The following is a 22,386-nucleotide window of genomic DNA, read 5'->3' as shown; positions in this document are numbered from 1 at the left end:
TGGTGACAGAGAGTTACTGCTTCCTGATTTCCTGGAGATATTCAATGCTGTCAGTGTGCTGCGGTCACAGAGATTCACATCAGGGAAACAGTACTGGGAGGTGGAGTTCAGGCACAAGACTAAATGCATTTTGGATCTGGCGAGAGTATTATCCAATAGGAAAGGGCAATTAAATCTGGGGCCTGAACATGGATACTGGATTATGCGTCTGTAAATTGTGAATTAATACAAAGCTATCGAAGGCCCATTTGTCCCATTGACACGGAGTGTGAACCCAAGGATCATCGGAGTTTACCTGGACTATGAGGGAGGACAAGTGTCCTTTTACAATGCTGATGGTATGTCCAATCTCTACACTTTCACTGACACATTCACGGAGAAACTCGTTCCTTATTTCAATCCTGGAATCTGCAATGATGGTAAAAATTCTGCTCCTCTTGAACTATTGCATTTCGAACCGTAGGTTTCTAAACTGATTTCTCAGAGTACGAAGAGAATGGGCCATAATTTGCGTTCCCCTATTGGTGCACACAAGATGTGCACGTGCCCTCAAGGGCCAAGCAAGTTCTGAGTGTGCGCATAAGAAGTGCATGTGTGAAAACTTAGAATTTGCGATCTCACAAGAATTTTCTTCAAAGACCCAATGCATCCTTGGTAGAAAGGCACAGTGAATGCCCGTGCAATTCCTATGTCTGGTAAAAGCAGATGTATGGCCTTCTTTTACCATCGTAAGAGTTTATAAAAGTATGTTTTTACATTAGCATTCATTTATACGTTAAAACTCTGTGCAATAAGGTAAGTTTATTTTAGCCTCTTTAAAACATGTACAATTTATTTCTCAAAAAATAATATTTTCCTTCAATATTTAATTTACTGCCATTGTAATTAATTTTATATATGTAACTTTTTTAGAAATTTGAAATCTAGCTGTATTTTTTGGAGTATTCCAGTCCATACCGATAGGAATTCCATATATGCAGGATCCCCTAAGCATCAATGGGGCTTCCCTTCCTTTATGGTTTGGGCTGGCCCATGTGATCCTACGGGAGCTTGTGAACAGCTTGCGCCCGGAGATACGTGTCCATTTTCCCGCACATAATCGGAAATCCCCAGGACTGCGAATCTCCGTACCTCCTGGATCACCTGGTACCTGAGCATTTTAGTCGTGGATTGGAAGCATTTCCCCGTGGGAATCTTCTAATCACCAAATCAGAGCCAAAGTATCCACTACAAGTTGAATATTGCCCATCTCACACAGTAACCTCGAGACACAGCAGGAACCAGCACTGGGAAAGGGGCTTGGCAATAAATGGTAGGGTTGAGAGTATTGGGCTGGTGAATTGTAAGTGTTCCTTGCACTGAGCTCTTGGGTTGTGATCAGGGACTGGGACGTGTGCTACTGTGCAGGGTGAAGAGGTCCCAACGAGAGCTCCTGGCCGCTCACACCAGCTCTCCAATGTGGAACTCTTCACTCCTGGCCATTCCCCCAGGTGAGGCCCTGCTGCTCTTTGTGAATCCGGGATCCATGTTACACATTCCAGCAGTGCTGGTCACCGTCAGCAAACCGGAGTAACGGGATCCCGGATTCACACTGCACTGTTCACACACACCCAGGGGCTAGCAGTACAAAAATACATAATATATACAAAAAATTTATATCAATCGGCAAAATTGGCTCCGGATGGGCTGAAGCAACAAGGGTTCGCTGAGTTACACCTCGTAGCTGTTACAAATGAGAAAAAGCTCATCATTGGAACTTGCAGAAGCTGGCCCCAGACCAGCCAAAGATCTCCATAACCTGGCTCCAGACATGCTGAAAATCTCCATATACTGGCTCCAGACCAGCCGAAGATCTCCATAACATGGCTCCAGACCAGATGCTACACCATAACCCAGGGGCACCGAGATAATTTAAGGGCCTCACAATGACTGAGCCAACCAGAAGTAGATGTGGAACTATCATTAAGGGATTACTCTGAGATAGGCCTTTGTTTTCAGATAAGGGAACCCATTGTGGGACTTCTTATTGTTGTTAAAAATCCAATGCGGTATCTTTCTGCTATATAAAAAATAATTCTTTTCATTATAAAGCCAGGGGTTATGTCTGAAGTTGCTTATTAACTAAATGAGTCAATACGTTACATTTATAGAGTAGAGTTTCTGCTGGTTTTATCAGTGCAATAAGGGTGAAATTAGCCGAACCACAACAGCTTGTGGAAACTCAAGCATGAGTTTATATCAAGCACTGAGCGTCCAAGCTGCTTTAAAAGTCATTTTGCTCGAAGCCGGCTGCGCCCACAAAACTAGCCCCGCCCCCAAGTGGAATTAATGAGCCTCACGAGTTTGCGCCGATTGTGTCTGTTCGAGGAGGACGTTCTAATTGAGCTTTTCTCAGGCGTACAGGCACCAGTCGGCACGGTATAGAAATTTGTGCAGCTAAAAAAAATTACTAAGGAACTGACTACTGTCCACCAATGAAACTACTCAATGGTTCTGTCTCGTTATTTAAGTTATTTTCAGTGTTTTAATATTCAGAGGGGGCTGTGGCTCACTAACAGCTCAAACTCAGTTCCCAGCTCCAAAATTCATGTGTATGTCCCCCTGATTCCTTTGATTCAGGGAGAGAGTCACTACCTGGTTTTGACCACAGCAACCACGTGGCCCATACTGGCACCAATCCCACTCTAGAGGGCCATCTTGGCCCAGTCGGTGGCACTCCTGCCTTTGAAGCAGACTTTAGGTGCCCCAAATTCTTGGACGGTGTGTGTCCCAAGCCGATTACCAGACCGGGATGGGTCTGCAATTGGGAATGGACCCTGGAGCCATTTTAACTTCTGTCACAGGGTTGTGGAAGATTGCAAGATTATTCATTTTTATAGACAGCTGCTTTACTGGACACTGTCTGAAACCTGTTAGCTAATATAATATCAATTTCAGAGGCTGCTAGTGTAATACCTTGACAATTGTCACCGGCTTTCTCACCTTGTTATCTACTTTTTCCAAACTTACTCTGTTCTTGTCCCCACTTTCCACACCAACGTTCTTCCTCACTGCAATGCTTCACTGCAGCCTTAACAAGCAGCCCGCTAGAGTGGAGTTAATCTACAGGACAAGTGGGAAATTGTTCACCCTCCAGTGCCTCCAGTCCAGAACCAAGATTGCTACAACCTCTATCATTGAAGTACAATATGCAGATGACTCTTGCGTTTGTGCACACTCGGAGTCCAAAACTCAAATCATCGGTAACAACTTCACTAAAGCGTACGAGAGGCTGGCCCTCGCATTAAATATCAGTAAGACAAAGGTCCTCTACCAATCTATACCCGCCACACTGTACTGCTCCCTGGTTATAAAGATCCATGATGAGACCTTGGAAATTGTGTACCACTTCCCATAACGTGGGAGCCTACGACCAACAAGGGCAGACTTCGATGACGATGTCCAACACCACCTTCAATTTGCCAGTGCAGCCTTTGACCACCTGAGGAAAAGAGTGTTCAAAGATCAGGACCTCAAACCTGACACCAAGCTCATGGTCTTCAGAGCAGTCATGATATCCGCCCTCCTATATGCTTTAGAGACATGGACTATGTAAAGTAGGCACCTCAAATCACTGGGGAATTACCACCAACGCGGCCTCTACCAATTACTGCAAATTAATTGGCAGGATAGGTGCAAAAACGTCAGTGTTATCTCTTAGGCCAACATTTTCTATGTTTCTATCAAAAGGGAGTTAGATGAAGTCCTTACTACTCGGGGGATCAAGGGTTATGGCGAGAAAGCAGGAAGGGGGTACTGAAGTTTCATGTTCAGCCATTAACTCATTGAATGGCGGTGCAGGCTAGAAGGGCTGAATGGCCTGCTCCTGGACCTATTTTCCATGTTTCTATGTTTTGTTTCTATGTTTTTTTTCTATCCCCAGCATCAAGGCATTGACCACGCTTGACTAGCTCCGGTGGGCGGGCCACATTGTCCGCATGCCCGATACTAGACTTCTGATACAAGCACGCTATTCCGAGCTATGTCACTGCAGGTGAGTCCCAGGAGGGTAGAGAAAACGCTTCAAGGACACCCTCAAAACCTCCTTGAAAAAATGTAACATCGCCACACTCTTGGGAATCGCTGGCCCAAGACTGCACAAAGTGGAGGAGGAGCATCCGAGAAGACACTGAACACTTCGAGTCCCTTCGCTGGGAGCACACGGAAGCCAAGTACAAGCAGCGGAATGAGTGTACAATAAATCAAGCACCCCATCCACCCATCCCTCCAACCACTGTCTGCCCCACCTGTGACAGAGACTGCATTCATTTTAGTATGGAAGCAAGTCATCCTCCACTCCGGGGGACTGCCTAAGAGAGAGGTCTGATTTCGGAATACCAGTCTATGTGTAAATTTTATATGTTGCACATGAAGCAACTAGCATGTGGTAATGTATGTTAGAAATGCACTGAAGAATGAGTCTCATACATACTCAGTTACTTGACAACAGTGCGACATGAAATAGTTGGTACCTGTCAGAGGAATGGAAATTAATGTTAAGAGGAACATAGACTTTGAATTTGTGAAATTCAGGGTTGAATTCGTTTGAGTTGACAATGAAATTGAGATGACGGCAAGGTAGTGGGAAATAATACTTAGCAAGAATATTTACAAGATGGATACTGTTAAAAGGGGAACTGCAGAATCTTTTAATCCCTGATTTCTTAATATTACGGTACAGTGTAATGTTCTGTGCAATGTTATAATTTTATTTGTCAGTATCATGACGTGCAATATTAACCTAATGAGAAAGGTATATGATACTAATAATATTAAAACCTTAAATATGCCCATGAGTCGTCGCCAGGTGCTGTTGGAGATTAAGGTTGATCAGTAGTAATGGTAACAATTATCTTGGATTAATTCTGTCATTTAAAAATCCAAACAGTAAATTACTAATTTTGTATAATCAAACAATTAGAGTTGAAAATGGGGCATCAACCTCTGGAAATTATGAAGATGGGTGACAGTTTAACATATAATTCAGCATCATGGACTGGCATTATACAGAATGCACAGTCAACCTCACTATATGAGCATGCATTATCCGAAATAATAAGTGGTGGATATGTTGGCCATCTGGAGAGCTGTATGTTGGAGATCTTGGGGAGTTGAGGGTTAATAGTCGAACTTCTTTGCATATTGTAGCAACAGTTCTTCCAAGATAAATAAGATGGCTTTGAAATATCGTGTGAGGAATGCAGTTTGTCTTCCAATACGTATATTGTTTATGTAAGGAAACAAGTGACAGTAATGACGTCACCATGAATGACTAAGTATAACTTTAGGAGTTAGGGTAATAAACATAGGCAAAGTTATCCATCAACTCTATATTGAAAGATATCCGTTAATAAAGCCTGTTTCTCAGCGAGATTAAGAGCAGTTTCAGGAAGTCTTGCTGGAAGGAAATAGCTTTTGAGTAAACAATTACAACTGTTTAAATGAAGAGATTGTCTTTAAAGGATTTGAGAATAGAAACATTATGAGGTCTTATCTATGACATGCACATGTGACGTAGGCAAAATATGGTGTGTAAAGGAGCAGGTTTTCAGTAGTTCTTCAGAGAGCTCGAAAGATACAGAAACCAAAAAAGTTGCTCTCTCTGTATACAGTTAGGACGATCACTGTGCTGTACATCAATAAATTTGTTCCGTACACTCTACCATCAACTGTCTCTTATTCGCAATGTGTTGTTGTGAACCATAGAAAGACGGAAGTGAATGCCAACATTTACCACTGAAATGATTTGTTGTGACTGATTAGTGAGATTGGTCCAATGTAAGGGAGAAATACCGTGGGCTTCCGACATAGTGCTGGTGCTAAAGGGTCACTGGTGAGAATGTGATTCAGATCAAACTGTTGTCATGGAGGCCACTATAATGTTAGGACTGTTAATGTCTCGGGGTTGGAAATTATTCAGGTGAAGTTATTCCTAATCCACTATTGTCACCTCTCTGCACGACCACGATCCCAGGATTGTCCCCCAAGCTCCGCCTTCTACTCTGGCTTCGTGACATTAGTCTACTAACCCTGAATTCTTGTGGCATCATCTAGGAACCTCTTTTGGAAGCACTGCCGTGTTTGCAGCTTTATGCAACATGCAACAGGTCTCTTTGCTAGAGGAGATTGTGATGAACGGACCCACAAGCTATCCAGGGACCTGACAGTTGCTCTTACCTGTAGATCAGTAGGAGCAGGAATTCTCCTCTGAGTCGCACAAGGAATCCTTGGATTTCCCCGACCTTGAGCTCCTCCCTTCCCTGACCACTTTTTCCATCCATCCACTTGCCTTGTGCAAGGAAGCGCTTCCTTGATGGTCCCGTGCTGCAGTCTCTTGCCACGTGATTTTTCTGGCCCGGCAGCAGCTTGCCACCGAGTTGCCGGCAATTTCCGGGAGGTAACACAGCAGGGCATACACTCATTATTTCCGGCCGTTGAAATCGGCGGAGCTTGCCCACTGCTTTTCCTAACCACGCACGTCACTCACTCTTCCACCTTAGAGTTAAAATAGAGCCCAGAAGAGATGTAATTTCCGCTTCTGCTCACGCCCAAATATTACTTGATCTGTCGCTTGTGTCCAGCGTTTCACATCACCAATCATAACTAAAGACATGAAATTCTGAAATGTGTGTGCAGTGAATAAAAAAGAAAGTCTTGCATTGACATATCGGCTAATACGACCACCGCATGTAAAAAATAAACTTACAGCCAATGAAGTACAACTACTGTTGTAAAGTAAGGAACGCGGCAGCCAACATGCACAGAGCAAGCTCCCACAATCGGCAATGTGGTCATGATCAAAGCATTTTTTTTAAGTGATGATGATTGAGGGATGAATATTGGCCAGGACAGCGGGGAGAACTCCCCTGCTATTCCTCGAAATAGTGGCATGGTATATTTTAGGCCCAACTGAAAGGGCAAAAATCTAATAGTTTAACGTCCGATACCATAGACGGCAGCTCCGATAGTGGAGAACTCCCTCAGCACTGTCCTGGAGCGGCAGTCTAGATTTTTGTGCTTTAATGTTTTATATATTGTCTCCTTTCAATAAAAAATTGTTTAATCATTTCCCAATCAGAGACATTAAATCCAGCGGTTATGGATTAACATTTCAAATAGACTGGCCTCTTCAAAACACGACTAGTTAGAGTTCTGTTTCATGAATTGCCAAGCAAAGGTATAGACAAAGACTGATACAACTCCATAAAAATGATATGATGATTTATTTTTACACAGACTAACATGTATGCACAGATACCGTCACTGTTGGCATTAGAACAATTACCAATGAACTTTTACAACGCGTTTGGCAAAGTGTTTTAGAGGGTTTATTCAAATTACATTCGAATGCTCATCCTGCCCAACTAACTGTTAATCTCTCTTTTAACTCTGCACAAGGTCTGTTAATACGTCCAAAAATCTAACATTTCTGTATATCTGTGGGGCTGCTCATATGTATACAACTGAGTATATGATGTTCTGTGTGTATCTGTATGTTCTTCAATCTCACATGTAGCATTCTTATCTTAATATAAATTATATATGTCATCAATTATAAATGATAGGGTAAATTCTTTACATAACTAAGATCTAGAGAGAGCTAACCCATCACAAATATTTTCCATCAAATGCCTCACATGAATCTATAAATCAATATCCTCTGCTTCAGAAGTCTTGTATCATGATTGCAGTAATGGAGATGTCGAAATATTTTGCTTGGAACGTATGATAACAATCATATGCTGAAGTCCTGAATCTATCAAAGGATAATATAATTACCAAAATATCTTGGATCAGTAGCAGTAAATATGATTGGACCTAATCTGTTTTTTAAAATGGCAGGAGCTAATGAGAATGATTGTGTAATGCTCATGCGTCACTGGAGGTTTGTCTCAGGTATAAATAAGAGCTTAGTTTGAAAGCAAAAATTTGTCTCTTCATAACAGTTACAGGCAACGCCACTTCTCTCCGACTATGGGACAGCCAGTAATCATACAGATAGAAAACATTTACTATCCGATTCTTGCAATAGTTGGTCTTCCTGGTAAGCCGCTTATAATCAGTTAATGCTCATCTTTAACAGTGTTTCACTGTGTCAATGTTGCTGCTGTCGGTGTAATGATATTATCTCTGTTGCGATATATTTGATTTGCAGAGAATGACTGATGGCATCAAACAAATAACTCAAAATATCTCCAAGTTTCTGTGATATTGTTAATGTAACAATCTGAGAGGAAGCACAGTTTACTTTGCCGATATAATTTCAGTAGTTTATTGGAAATGCCTCGGTCCTGATACTCAGTCTTGTCGTTCTGTGTCCGGAACAAGTATTATTATCAGATCGCGTCGTCAAACCAGCAATCCTTAAAGGGATTCCTGGCGCTGCTCAGGAACAGGCAACTAAATTTCTCTGTTCTATTTTGTGACTGCGGGAGAAACAAGAGATTGTCCCGGGCCCACAAGAACACGCTGGCCTGCTGTTACTATATTGTAGCCTCCGTGCGTCTGCATTCCGCCTGCAGGCCTAACCATTTGACAGATTAGCACCGGAGCCGACTTATTTCCCCCTTTTCCAACAGGGAGTAGCTCCGGGCACCCTTCTCGATGCAGCAGCTTGTAAACAAGGCTGAGAGCAGCACCTCATCAGCAATTTCTTGTGTGCAGAACCCATTTTTAGAGCAACTTGCGATTTTCGGTGTATTTATACGATAACTATAACTAAAGTCGAGAGTGTAAATGTTGGTCTTCACCACCTCGTCATTTTGACTCACTTTGCTAGGGCACAGAGTGGTGCGGACGAGTCAATGAAAATGTAATTTGGGTAAAATGGGACGCCAATTCGCTATCACTAGATTTACACCACTGCCCAAGATCAATTTCACGCCCAAGGTCAATAATTTTCCGAGTTGGGACTGGAGCAATGCGTTTTCTCACTGTTACTGGCATTGGAAATCAGTGGGTATTTGTGTTGATGCCAGGCAAGTTCATTGAACGCTGGCAACTACTGGGTAATAGAGCTAATGGAGCAACCTGATGTGCTCGATACTGTAACTGTACGATATATCATGTTTTTAGTGTTCTGAGGTCACAAAGCAAAATGAGACCAGTGCTACTAAAGTGTGTCCAGCTACTGCTGCACTGTTTTACTTCTAAACCAAGTGGTGATTTATCCGATAACCATGGGACATATTTTAGCCTTTATATCGGGGGTTTTCTGTTTTGCCTGAGTCAAGCACAAAAAGCCAATTCCTCCGCGGAGGATAGGCTTCCTCCAAACTTGCGGATTTCCTCTATTACTATTATTGCAAGACATTCGGGCGGGTTTTGTCAACACCTGCGGTCATAGGTCCCATATTTTCCTTTCTATATACAGGGATAGAACTGCGCTACCCGACTGATGCTCAGTTCCATTGACTTCTATTGAATATCAAGCGAGGTATATTACAGCCGATGCGCAACCTCCTGTTCAGTGTTGTTGTCCAAAACCTATTTCTACCCCACGAATGTCGGCCGATGTTTAATGCCTAGGTAGCAAAGACTACAATCTATCCCAAGTTTGCTGAGCATGGCTGAAGTAGAGTGACCACAATTAAATTTCCACTGGTCTTCTCCGGATGTCCCACCACAGCTTCGACAGACGATCTTTGTAATACGGGAGAGACTGTATGAAGAGTTGAATGTACCACAGGAGATCGGCCGATCCCTCCCCAGTAATTGCATTCAATAATGTTACTGCAGACACTAGACCGCTGATGCTGGAGTCATTTCCACCTTCAACAATGGGATGAAAGACAGACGGGGTTTACAATGGGCAGGTCAGGTCGCCCGTTCTTCACATTATGGGCTGAAGGTGAAAAGTTCCCTCTTTGCTGGTCCTATCGGGCCATTCGATAAACCAAGAGATAAATATTTCAAATCAATAAAAGACTTTAATCCATCTGTTGTGTGTGTTTTTTTTAATGTTTCTTGTTTACGAAAACTGGAGGAAAGAGAAATACCCCATCACACATCAAACACAGACAGATGATAGACAAACTGGGACATTGTCACTATATAGGATGTCCGTACAGTCACAACTGCTATGTCTGTACAATCAAAAGTTCCCAAAGTTTATGGTTCCACTCTTGACAGAGATTTGGATTTGAGACACAACCTATTGCTTTTTACATTATTTGGTTCAGGCTTGATGCTGAAGTACCGTTTTTATGTCGTCAACTTGGGGACAATCGTTCTTTTATCGAAAAGGCAAGGACATGACATTTTAATTTTGTTTCTCTCTCCACAGAAGCTGCCTAACCTGTTGAGTTTTTCCAGCATTTTCTGCTTTTACTTCCGATTTCCTGCATGCACAGTGGTTTCCTTTTGACAATAATTTTACTTGGATTGAAATACATATTTTGAAATAGATTTAGAATATTTGTTGAGAAATTATTTAAGGAGAGCTACCCATGTAGCAGCATCTATCTGGGGCTGACAGACTTGGGCGGAATGGCACTGTTATACACACCTCCGATATTCAGCTCCATTAGTCGAAGAAACTGGACATCGAGTGGGCAGATAATGGGCGGCCAGGGAATTACCACCCAAGGCAATCCTGGTCCTGTTTGCGAAGCACAGTCATTCTTCTAACAGCCCCGGTTCATATAAATAGCTATTGCACATTATTAATAAATTACATTTCTAATTCTCTTTAAATGTGTGCACCTGAGGCGAACCAGCGTCCACATTTCTTATAATAACTGATAAAACATAAAATGCCCTCTGCCATCCTCAGACCCCATATATTTCTCGGCAATTTCCCGGCGGCTTTTATTTATACGATTCTGGCGGTAAATAGTTGAGGCAAAGCCAAAATGAAATGTATGTCATTATATTGTGCACATGAAACAATTTGTATCACTGAGAAATCTTCCTTTCCTGGTCACTAGTGGAGGAAAAGCAACGGAAAAAAATTTCACCTGCTTCCACAAGACTAAACAATAGAATGTTGTGGTAAGAATCGTGTTGTCACACAGAAACCTGTAATGTGTCATACCTGTGGATATTTGAAAAGACAGATTTTAGTCTACCTTTTCAAATTGACGTTTGTCTTAAAACTGGTAAGGGGAGTTCGGCCGCACACTATTATCGGTGACTGGTTCCGCAACGCCGGTTTACTCCAGGAAGGAGAGTTGGGAAGCTATCCCATGATGTGTATGGAAGGACAGGAATAAGCAAATCGGCCGCTCTTTTGGCTTTTTTCACCTAGCCGGACATTCCATTATGTTGAAGTGACTGGAAATTAAAATTGCGCAGATTCAATTGCGGCCACCAGTCAGAAAAGCCCATTTTTGCTCAGGTGTAAAGTTAAATAACCAACCATGTCAGTCACTGCAGCGTTTTTTCTCTTGTGAATTAACGCAGAATAAGCTAACGGCAGATATCCACAAATATATTTACCTGCTGAGAATTACTAGGCTAATCCCGTAGATTGGGAGAAATAGAGAAGTGAGAGAGAGAGATTTGAGTGATAAGATAACTTTCCATGAATTTCATACAATGAACTGTCGACTGATCACCCTGACAGAATCAAGAGAGTTAATAATTAAATTTTCGCTTTTTTGCAGCTAATTTGCTGACAATTATCATTCTCTCCCGTGGAAAGTGCGGGCTCTCCCAATGCATCACCCGTTACCTGGTGGCCATGGCAGCGGCTGATCTAATGGTCCTGATATTTAATGTAATTCTGTATGAAATTAACGATGCTTATTTTCCATATTCATTCCTAAACTATACTCCTATTTGTAGTCTCAATCTTGCCCTGCTTTATGCATCCATTGATTGCTCTGTCTGGCTAACTGTGGCTTTCACATTTGATCGATTTGTCGCTATTTCTTACCAAACATTGCGAGCAAAATATTGCAGAGAGAAAACTGCAGCTGTGGTGATAGCAGTGGTGTGTTTCATAAGTTTCTTTGAAAATATACCTCTGTACTTTGCATATGAACCTCGGGAAATAATTGACAATATACCATGGTCCTGCTATTTAAAAACAAGCTGCTACACATCAGCCATATGGATAGCATTTTTGTGGTTGGAAACCATATTATCCCCATTTGCGCCATTTGTGTTGATCGTGCTGCTCAACGCCCTGACCATCAGGCACATTGTACTGGCCAATAGAGTGAGGAGTGGTCTCCGAGGAAACAACAATGGTGGGAATCGCAATGATCCAGAGATGGAGAACCGAAGGAAATCCATCATTTTACTGCTTGCTATCTCAAGTAATTTTATACTATTATGGTTCGTAAATTTCATAGTTTTCATATGTGTGCTATTTACAGATACTCAATTTATGGAATCAAATTACAATGATTCTTTCACCATTGCGGAAAAATTCGGGTACATGTTGATATGTTTGAGTACTTGCACAAACACGTTTATATATGCAGTGTCGCAGAGCAAATTCAGAGAGGAATTGAAGATTGTGATTAAGCGTCCCCTGGCAGACATTACCAACTTAATCAAATAAGTAAAATGATCCACAGAACTAAAATTGAACTACATCCATCGGAAGAGTGCAGAAGTTGTTCAGTTGACATCTACATACAATAATATCCAAAGGAAATGGAAGCTGCCATCTGTTTCCCATATTCGATGTCATATTGTAACAGATCAAAACGCTTGGGATATTATTAACTTTTGCCGATAGTGTAAGACAGGCGATGTCAGATGTGGATAAACATAAGAATTTTGATGATGTGAAATTAAATCAATTTGACAAACATATATGTTGTTTTAACTGATCTCAACCCAACATTGGTGTCCTTTTCATATCCCTCAATTCCTACTCTCGTCAGTAACACATGTCGTTATCTGTTGAAACAGCCAACTTTTGCCCTAAACGTGTTAATTCTGTAAATTATTCCCAGGGCATTTTATTCTTTCTGTGATTAGGACCTTCCTGACCTGCCATGTTGTTCCCAAGTTGCCAATTTACAACTTTTTTTCACAATTTATATTAACGATTTAGACTTTGGAATCCAAAACACAATTTCTAAATTGCCTGACAAAGCCAAATTGTGTGGAGTGGATAGTCACTATACAGGGCAAATTTAACAGATTACAAGAGGGCATTAACACACTTGCAGGTTTGGCAAATAATTGACAAATGAATTTTAACATAGATATGTGTGAGGTATTACCGTTTGGTAATAAATATTAGGTGGTCACATATGACTTGGAAAATAATCATCAGATTGGGTTAGAGGAGAAAAGGGATCTGAATGTACAAAATACAAAAATTACTAAAAGTTCTGCCGCATGTTATTGAGGCCATAACAAAAGCAAACCAAGCACTCGGATTTATTTCTAGAGGAATAGAATTAACAAGTGCAGAGGATATGCTAAACGTATATTGAATATTGATTAGACTAAACCTTGAATAATGTGTACAGTTTTGGTCGTCATATTATAAGCTATATATAAAGGCACTGCAGAGTGTGGAAAGATATAATGTTGATACCATAATTGCAGGTTATACAGACAGAAAAGGGTCTGTTTCCTCTTGAAAGGAGAAGCCTGAGAGGTACCGATTAGAGGTCTTTGAAACTATGACAAGTTTTGACAGAGTAGACACAGGGAGAGTGTTTTCACTTGTGAGCAAGGTAGAAACTAGAAGCCATAAATATAAGTTAGTCACCAAGAAATCAAATAGGGACTTCCGAAGAAATGTCTTTACCCAGAGAGTGGTGAGAATGAGAAACTCACTGTCACAAGGAGCAGTTGAGGCGAAGAGTATATATGCATTACCGGACAAGCTAGATAATCATATGAGGAAGAAATGTGTAGAGGGTTACGCTGGTGAAAGGTGGCTCATGTGGACCATAAATGCCAGCTTGCACTGGTTGTGCCAAATGGTCTATGTCTGCACTGTGTATTCTATGTAATTCAATGTCATGCCAGAGTTCAGAGCTCTAGTCAGCACTAAAGACAAGCCAAAACTGAGACGTGTTGTTACAGTGGAAATGAATCCAGCTAGAGACATCAAATTGAAGTATACAAAATGGGAGTTCGACTCACCCCATAGCTAGTGAGGCACCGTTTTAATGTTGACATATTTTGGCTCCTTCTACTCAAAGTTGCCTTCCTTGATCCACAAATATATGGATTAAATCAGCCAACTACATCAGTTCTCAGTCCACATGCATTCGCTTTACAACCAGGTTGTTCACTTCATAAAATATTATTTTTCCCCTTCATTTTTTTCGGAACAAAGGCACAAACAAAAGGAAAGAAACCCCATCAGATTCGATGTTTCCTGTTGCTCAGAATGACAGATCTGCACAGTAAACATCATTACTGTTATGTCATCAATGAAATTCCCATAATGATGCAGTTTGATCAATCGATATATGAGACATATTTGCCCTTCCTATTTGAAATCATGCAAATGAAAACACACAAAAAATCTCCTTTTTTTACAGAATCACTTAAAACAACTCCCATCAAACTTTCCCAACATACACACTTCAGGAGGGGCCGCGAATATCAATTCGGAGAGGGAAGCGGAGTTGTTTCCCAAAATACTCCAAGGGAGCTCTGACCAATTGTAATGGCTGAAATCGCTGCCTTGACTGGGATCAGCGCCCTCAGTTCCAATTAGTGATGTAACTTTTGAAACAAGTTGGGATAGGACTTTCTAATGTTTATGGAAGTCGCGTTCCATTAGCATGAAGTGGGCAATCTACCTTTCATATACAACACTGTCAGCTCTTCGCGTCACTCGAGCAACACCCCTTGCCATTCCCAGCATTTGCTGCTCTCAGAATCGTAATTCTTTCCTGGATCAAACTGATGGTATATCGAGTTTTTTGATGAGGTAACAGAAAGGGTTGATGAGGGTAATGTGTTCGATGTAGTGTACTTGGATTTCCAAAAGGCATTCCACAACGTGCCACATAATAGGCTTGCCAGCAAATTTGAAGCCCATAGAATAAAAGGGTCAGTGGCAGCCTGGATTCAAAATTGGCAAAGCGACAGGAAACAGAGAGTAGTAATGAACGGTTGATTTTCGGACAGGAGGAAGGTATACTGTGTTGTTCCCCAGGGGATTATTTGAAAATTTGCAGGTGATTCAAAACTTTGAAGTATAGTGATGAGGAGAGTGAATGATATAAGGAAGACACAGACTGGCTGGTGAAATGGGCCGACACGTGGCAGATGGAATTTAATGCAGAAAAGTGTGAGGTGATACATTTTGGTAGAAATAATGAGAGGCAATACAAACTAACTGGTAAAATCCTAAAGCGGGTGCATCAACAGAGAGATCTGGGGGTATGCACAAATAGTTGAAGGTGGAAGAACAGGTTGAGAAAGCGGTTTAAAATGCAAGGAAACAAAAAAAAGAAGTAGAAAGAAATCGAAAGGTGATTTCACAGCCAAGGGGGTAAGTGATCGGCTGGTGATTGGTGAGTAGTTTTTCTTTTTCTTTTCCTTATCAGTAGGTAACCTTTATCATTGTTGTTGCCGAATTAAGTTAATCTAAGGGTGAAGTCATGGCAGGAGAGCTCAGAAACATGTCATGCTCCTCCTGTGCTATGTGGGAAGTCAGCGGCGATTCCACTGATCCTGATGACTAAATGTGTGGGAAGTGTATCCTGCTGCAGCTCCTGACAGACCGCATTGTGGCACTGGAGCTGTGGGTGGATTCACTCTGGAGCATCCGTAATGCTGAGGAAGCCATGAATAGCACATTTAGTGAGTTGGTCATCCGGCAGGTAAAAGTTACACAGAGAGATAGGGAATGGATGATCAACAGGAAGAGTAGTGGAAGGAAGGTAGTACAGAGATCGCCTGCGGTCATCCCCCTCCAAAACAGATACACCGGTTTGGGTACTGTTGGGGGGATGAGTCAGGGCAGGGCAGCAACAGCCAAGTTCATGGCACCATGGTTGGCTCTGCTACACAGGGGTTATAGTGGTAGGGGATTCTATTGTAAGGGGAATAGATAGACGTTTCTGTGGCCGCAATCGAGACTCCAGAATGGAATGTTGTGCCCTGGTGGAAGAGTCAAGGATGTCTTGGAGCGGTTGCGGGACATTTTGGAGGGGGACGGTGAACAACCAGTTGTCGTGTACATATAGGTACCAACGATATAGGTAAAAAATGGGATGAGGTCCGACAAGCTGAATTTAGGGAGCTAAGAGTTCAATTAAAAAGTAGGACCTCAGGATTGCTACCAGTGCAACGGGCTAGTCAGAGTAGGAATGTCAGGATAGCTAAGATAAACACGTGGCTTGAGGAGTGCTGCAGAGGGGAGGGATTCAAATTCCTGGGACATTGGAACTGGTTCTGGGGGAGGTTGGACGAGTACAAACCAGACGGTCTGCACCTGGGCAGGAGCAGAAGCAATGTCCAAGGGGGAGTGTTTGCTAGTGTTGTTGGGGAGGGGTTAAACTAATATGATAGGGGGATGGGAACCTGTGAAGGGAGGCAGAGGGAAGTAGAATGGAGGCAGAAGCAAAAGATAAAAAGAAGAAAAGTAAAAGTGGAGGGCAGAGAAACCCAAGGCAAAAATCAATAACGGCCACATTACAGAAAAATTCCAAAATGGCAAAGTGTGTTAAAAATACAAAACTGAAGGCTCTGTGCCTCAATGGGAGGAGTATTCATAATAAGGTGGATGAATTAACTGCAAAAGCAACAATGAATGAATATGATACAATTGGCATCACGGAGACATGGCTCCAGGTTGATCAAGGCTGGGAACTCAACATCCAGGAGTATTCAACATTCAGGAAGGAGAGACAGAAAGGAAAAAGAGGTGGGGTAGTGTTGTTGGTTAAAAAGGAAATTAATGCAAAAGTAAGGAAGGAGAATAGCTTGGATGATGTGGAATCTGTATGGGTGGAGCTGCGGAATACCAAAGGGCAGAAAACGCTAGTGGGAGTTGTATACAGACCACCAAGCATTAGGAGTGAGGTTGGGGACAGCAGCAAACAAGTCATTAGGGATGCATGCAATAAAGGTACAACAGTTATCATGGGTGATTTTAATCTACATATAGATTGGGTTAACCAAATTGGTAGCAATACGGTGGAGGAGGATTTCCTGGAGTGTATTAGGGATGGTTTTCTAGACCAATATGTCAAGGAACCAACGAGAGGGTGGCCATCCTAGACTGGGTGATGTGTAATGAGAAAGGACTAATTAGCAATCTTATTGTGCGAGGCCCTTGGTGAAGAGTGACCACAATATGATAGAAATCTTTATTAAGATGGAGAGTGACACATTTAATTCAGAGACGAGTGTCCTCAACTTAAGGAAAGGTAACTTCAATGGTATGAGAAGTGAATTAGCTGGAATAGACTGGCAAATGAGAAATAAAGGGTTGACGGTGGATAGGCAATGGCAAACATTTAAAGATCACATGTATGAACTTCAACAATTGTACATCCCTGTCTGGAGTAAAAATAAAACGGGGAAGGTGGCTCAACCGTGGCTAACAAGGGAAATTAAGGATAGTGTTAAAACCAAGGAATTGGCATATAAATTGGCCAGAAAAAGCAGCAAACCTGAGGACTGGGAGAAATTTAGAATTCAGCAGAGGAGAACAAATGGTTTAATTAGGAGGGGGAAAATAGAGTATGAGTGGAAACTTGCCGGGTACATAAAAACTGACTGCAAAAGCTTCTATAGATATGTGAAGAGCAAAAGATTAATGAAGACAAACGTAGGTCCCTTGCAGTCAGTTTTAGGTGAAATTATAATGGGGAAGAAAGAAATGGCAGACCAGTTGAACAAACACTTTGGTTCAGTCTTCACGAAGGAAGACACAAAAAACCTCCCGGAAGTACAAGGGGACTGAGGGTCTAGTGAGAAGGAGGAACTGAAGGACATCATTATTAGGTGGGAAATTTTGTTAGGGAAATTGATGTGACTGAAGCCCGACAAATCCCCGGGGCCTGAAAGTCTGCATCCCAGAGTACTTAGGAAGTGGCCCTAGAAATAGTGGATGCATTGGTGATCATTTTCCAACAGTCTATCGACTCTGGATCACTTCCAATGGACTGGAGGGGAGCTAATGTAAAACCACTTTTAAAAAAATGAGGGAGAGAGAAAACGGGTAATTATAGACCGTTAGCCTGACATCAGTAGTGGGGAAAATTTTGGAATCAATGATTAAAAATGAAATAGCAGCGCATTTGGAAAGCAGTGACAGGATCAGTCCAAGTCAGCATGGATTTATAAAAGGGAAATCATGCTTGACAAATCTTCTGGAATGTTTTGAGGATGTAACCAGTAGAGTGGACAAGGGAGAACCAGTGGCAGTGGTGCATTTGGACTTTGAAAAGGCTTTGAAAGGTCCCACACAAGAGATTGGTGTGCAAAATTAAAGCACATCGTATTGGGGGTAATGTACTGACGTGGATAGAGAACTGGTTGGCAGACCGGAAGCAGAGAATGGGTCCTTTTCAGCATGGCAGGCAGTGACTAGTGGGGTGCTACAGGGCTCAGTGCTGGACCCCAGCTATTTACAGTATACATTAAGATTTGGATGAAGGAATTGAATGTAATATCGCCAAGTTTGCAGATGACACTAAACTGGGTGGCGGTGCAAGCTGTGAGGAGGACACTACGAGGCTGCAGGATGATTTGGACAGGTTGGGTGAGTGGGCAAATACATGGCAGATGTAGTCTAATGTGGATAAATGTGAGGTTATCCACTTTGGGGGCAAAAACACGAAGGCAGAATATTATCTGAATGGCGGCAGATTAGGAAAAGGGGAGGTGCAATGAGAACTGGGTGTCATAGTGCATCAGTCATTGAAAGTTGGCATGCAGGTACAGCAGGCGGTGAAGAAGGCAAATGGTATGTTGGCCTTCATATCTAGGAGATTTGAGTATAGGAGCAGGGAAGTCTTACTGCAGTTGTACAGGGCCTTGGTGAGGCCTCACCTGGAATATTGTGTTCAGTTTTGTTCTCCTAATCTGAGGAAGGACATTCTTGCTTTTGAGGGAGTGCAGCGAAGGTTCACCAGACTGATTCCCGGGATGGCTGGACTGACATATGAGAAGAGACTGGATCGACTGGGCTTTTATTCACTGCATTTTAGAAGGATGAGAGGGGATCTCATAGAAACATATAAAATTCTGACAGGACTGGACAGGTTACATGCAGGAAGAATGTTCCCGATGTTGGGGAAGTGCAGAACCAGGGGACATAGTCTAAGGATAAGGGGTAAGCCATTTGGGAGTGAAATGAGGAAAAACTTCCTCACTCAGTGAGTTGTTAACCTGTGGAATTCCCTACCTGAGAGAGTTGTTGATCCCAGTTCACTGGATATATTGAAGAGGGAGTTAAATATGGCCCTTATGGCTAAAGGGATTAATGGGTATCGAGAAAAACCAGGAAAGGAGTACTGAGGTGAATAATCAGCCATGATCTTATTGAATGGTGGTGCAGGCTCGAAGGGTCGAATCGCCTACTCCTGCACCAATTTTCTATGTTTCTATGTTTCTGTAGGATCCTGAACTTCATAAATAGAGGTAGAGAGTACAACATTGTAGAAACTATGTATAAAACTGGTTCGGCCCCAACTGTAGTAACGTGTCCAATTCTCGGCACCACACTTTACGAAGGACGTGAAGGCCTTCGAGAAGGCACAAAAATGATTTACGAGAATTATTGCAGGAATGAGGGAATTCAATTACATTGATAGACTGGGGCAGCTCGTGTTGTTCTCCTTCAAGAAGTGAAGATTGAGAGGATATTTGATAGACATGTTCAAAATCATGAGGGGTCTAGACAGAGGTGATAGAGAGGCACTATTCCCATTTGCCGAAGGGTCGCGAATCAGAGGACAAAGATTTAAAGTGATTGGCAAAAGAACCAAAGGCGTTGTGAAAAAAAACATTTTTATGCAGCGAGTGATTAGTTGGGATCTGGAATGCACTGCCTGGGAGCTTTGTGGTGGCAGCCTCGAACTTATCTTTCAAAAGGGAGTTGGATAAATAACTGAGGGATAACAATTGCGGGGCTAATGGGAAAGGGCAGGGGAGTGGAGCTGGATGTGAGTGGGCAGGGGCTCAAGGGGCCGAATGGGCTTCTTCCTTAATGTAACCATTCAATGATTCTATTCTATCATTTTATTATAAATCACACTAAAATTCATTAATGACCAAATAGTGAAATATCCAAACAGGTGGCGGGCTTTAGGAGAATGCGCCATATTTCTAAAATAATTCTGCTTCAGGCAGGGCTACTTGGTATTGGCCCGAGGGATGTAACTGGGTCCCACTCCAAATTCTGGCTACTCAGTGGGCGTTTTATTGCCCTCCAACTGCTTAGAATTTGATGGCCAAAAACTCATATAGCCTTTCCAAACGGCGACTGATTTGGTTATCCACATTTATCTTTCTCATACCCGGTATAGGCTACTCAGTCGCAAAGCGTATTTTTTCCACTCAGGGTACAACAGATACAACCTTCACCACACAACAACTACAGGAGAAGTGCAGGGAATAGCACCAACCCTTGTACATTGCCTTCATTGACCTCATAAAGGCATTTGACACTCTCAACTGCGAGGGACTACGGAGCATCCTCCTCCATTTTGGCTGCCCCCAAAAATTTGTCACCATCCTCTGCCTGCTTCATGACGGCATGCAAGCCGTGATCCTGAACAACGGATCCACCACAGACTCAATCCACATCTGTAACAGGGTCAAGCAGTGCTGCATCATCGTGCCAATGCTCGTCTCGATCTTCCTCGCTGCAATGCTCCTTCTCACGTTCAACAAGCTCCGTGCTGGAATAGAACTAAACTATAGAACCAATGTGAACCTTTCAACCTTCGTCACCTGCAGTCCAGATCCAAGGTCGTCACATCCTCTGTCATCGAACTGCAATAAGCAGACTATGCTTGAGTCTGCACACATTCAGAGACTGAACGCCAAGCCATCGTCAACACCTTCACCGAGGCATACCAAAGCATGGGCCTTACATTAAACATCCGTAAGACAAAGATCCTCTACGAACCTGACGGCGCCACACAGAACTGCCCTCCAGTCACCAAAATCCAAGGTGCGACCTTGGACAATGTGGACCATTTTCCATACCTTGGGAGCCTACTATCAGCAAGGGCATACATCGACGATGAAATCCAACACCGCCTCCAGTGGGCCAGTGCAGCCTTCGTCGCCTGAGGAAGAGAGTTTTCGAAGACCAGGACCTCAAATCTGGCACCAAGCTTATGGTCTACAGGGCTGTAGTGATACCTGTCCTCCTGTATGGCTCAGAAACGTGGGCCATATACAGTAGACACACCAAAGCGCTGGAGGAATACCTCCGCCAGATCTATCAAATCCAGTGGAAGGATAAATGCACCAACATCAGTGTTCTCGATCAGCCCAGCATTGAATCACTGACCACACTCAATGGGTGGATCACATCATCTGCATGGCCAACATGAGACTCCCACAGCAAGCACTCTATTCATAACTTCTACATGGCAGGCGAGCCCCAGGTGGGCAGAGGAAACGTTTCAAGGACATCCTCAAAGCCTCCTTGATAAAGTGCAACATCCCCAATGACACCTGGGAATTCCTGGCCCACAAATGCCCTAAGTGGAGGAAGAGCAGCCGGTTGGGTACTGAGCACCTCGAATCTCATCACTGAGTGCATCTGGAGAACAAGCGCAGGCAGCAGAAGGAGCGTGTTGCAAACCAGCCTCCCTGCCCACTCTTTACTTCAATGACTATTTGCCTCAACTGCGACAGAGACTGTAATTCCAGTATTGGACTGTGCAGTCACTGGAGAACTAATTTTTGGAGTGGAAGCAAGTCTTCCTCGAGTTCGAAGGACTACCTATGATGATGATGACCCAGTATATATCAGACGAGACTTGACTCCATCTCCTCCTCCCAATGCCTGTTGATGCAGAAACCGACACCTCAGCATATTCGCGTGACTGCTCAGCTGTATATTACTGACTATATCGTTTTATGTGTATATATGTGAACTGTCTTCGATCTAACATGCAGCACGGTGCCGCCTTGTACTAATATTAGAAACGTAGAACATAGAAAATAGGTGCAAGAATAGGCCATTCTGCCCTTCGAGCCTGCACCACCATTCAATAAGATCATTCGCCTCAGTGCCCCTTTCCTGCTTTCTCTCCATACCCCTTGATCCCTTTAGCCGTAAGGGCCATATTTAACTCCCTCTTGAATATATCCATTGACTGGCATCAACAACTCTCTGCGGTAGGAAATTCCACAGGTTAACAACTCTCTGGGTGAAGAAATTTCTCCTCATCTCAGTCCTAATAGGCTTACCCCTTATCCTTAGACTGTGTCCTCTGG

General features: G+C 42.8%; 1 protein-coding gene across 1 annotated transcript; it reads left to right on the top strand.

Moving 5' to 3' along the window:
• Positions 1 to 8,013: 8,013 nt before the first annotated feature.
• LOC139230452 (probable G-protein coupled receptor 139) lies at positions 8,014 to 12,550 on the top strand. The gene is made up of 2 exons (XM_070862282.1): positions 8,014 to 8,083; positions 11,646 to 12,550. The coding sequence occupies exons 1-2, from the start codon at positions 8,014 to 8,016 to the stop codon at positions 12,548 to 12,550; spliced, it is 975 nt and encodes a 324-aa protein (XP_070718383.1).
• The last annotated feature ends 9,836 nt before the right edge of the window (positions 12,551 to 22,386 follow it).

Source organism: Pristiophorus japonicus, chromosome 19 (genome assembly GCF_044704955.1).
Source record: "Pristiophorus japonicus isolate sPriJap1 chromosome 19, sPriJap1.hap1, whole genome shotgun sequence".
NCBI lineage: Eukaryota > Metazoa > Chordata > Chondrichthyes > Pristiophoridae > Pristiophorus > Pristiophorus japonicus.
The sequence above is the reverse complement of the archived record's forward strand: the minus strand, read 5'-3'. Positions and strand labels throughout refer to the sequence as shown.

Coding starts and splice junctions, on each gene's coding strand:
- LOC139230452 (XM_070862282.1), top strand. CDS start 8,014: ATGGGACAGCCAGTAATCATACAGATAGAAAACATTTACTATCCGATT. Junction 8,084..11,645: donor TGCAATAGTTGGTCTTCCTG/GTAAGCCGCTTA, acceptor GCTTTTTTGCAG/CTAATTTGCTGACAATTATC.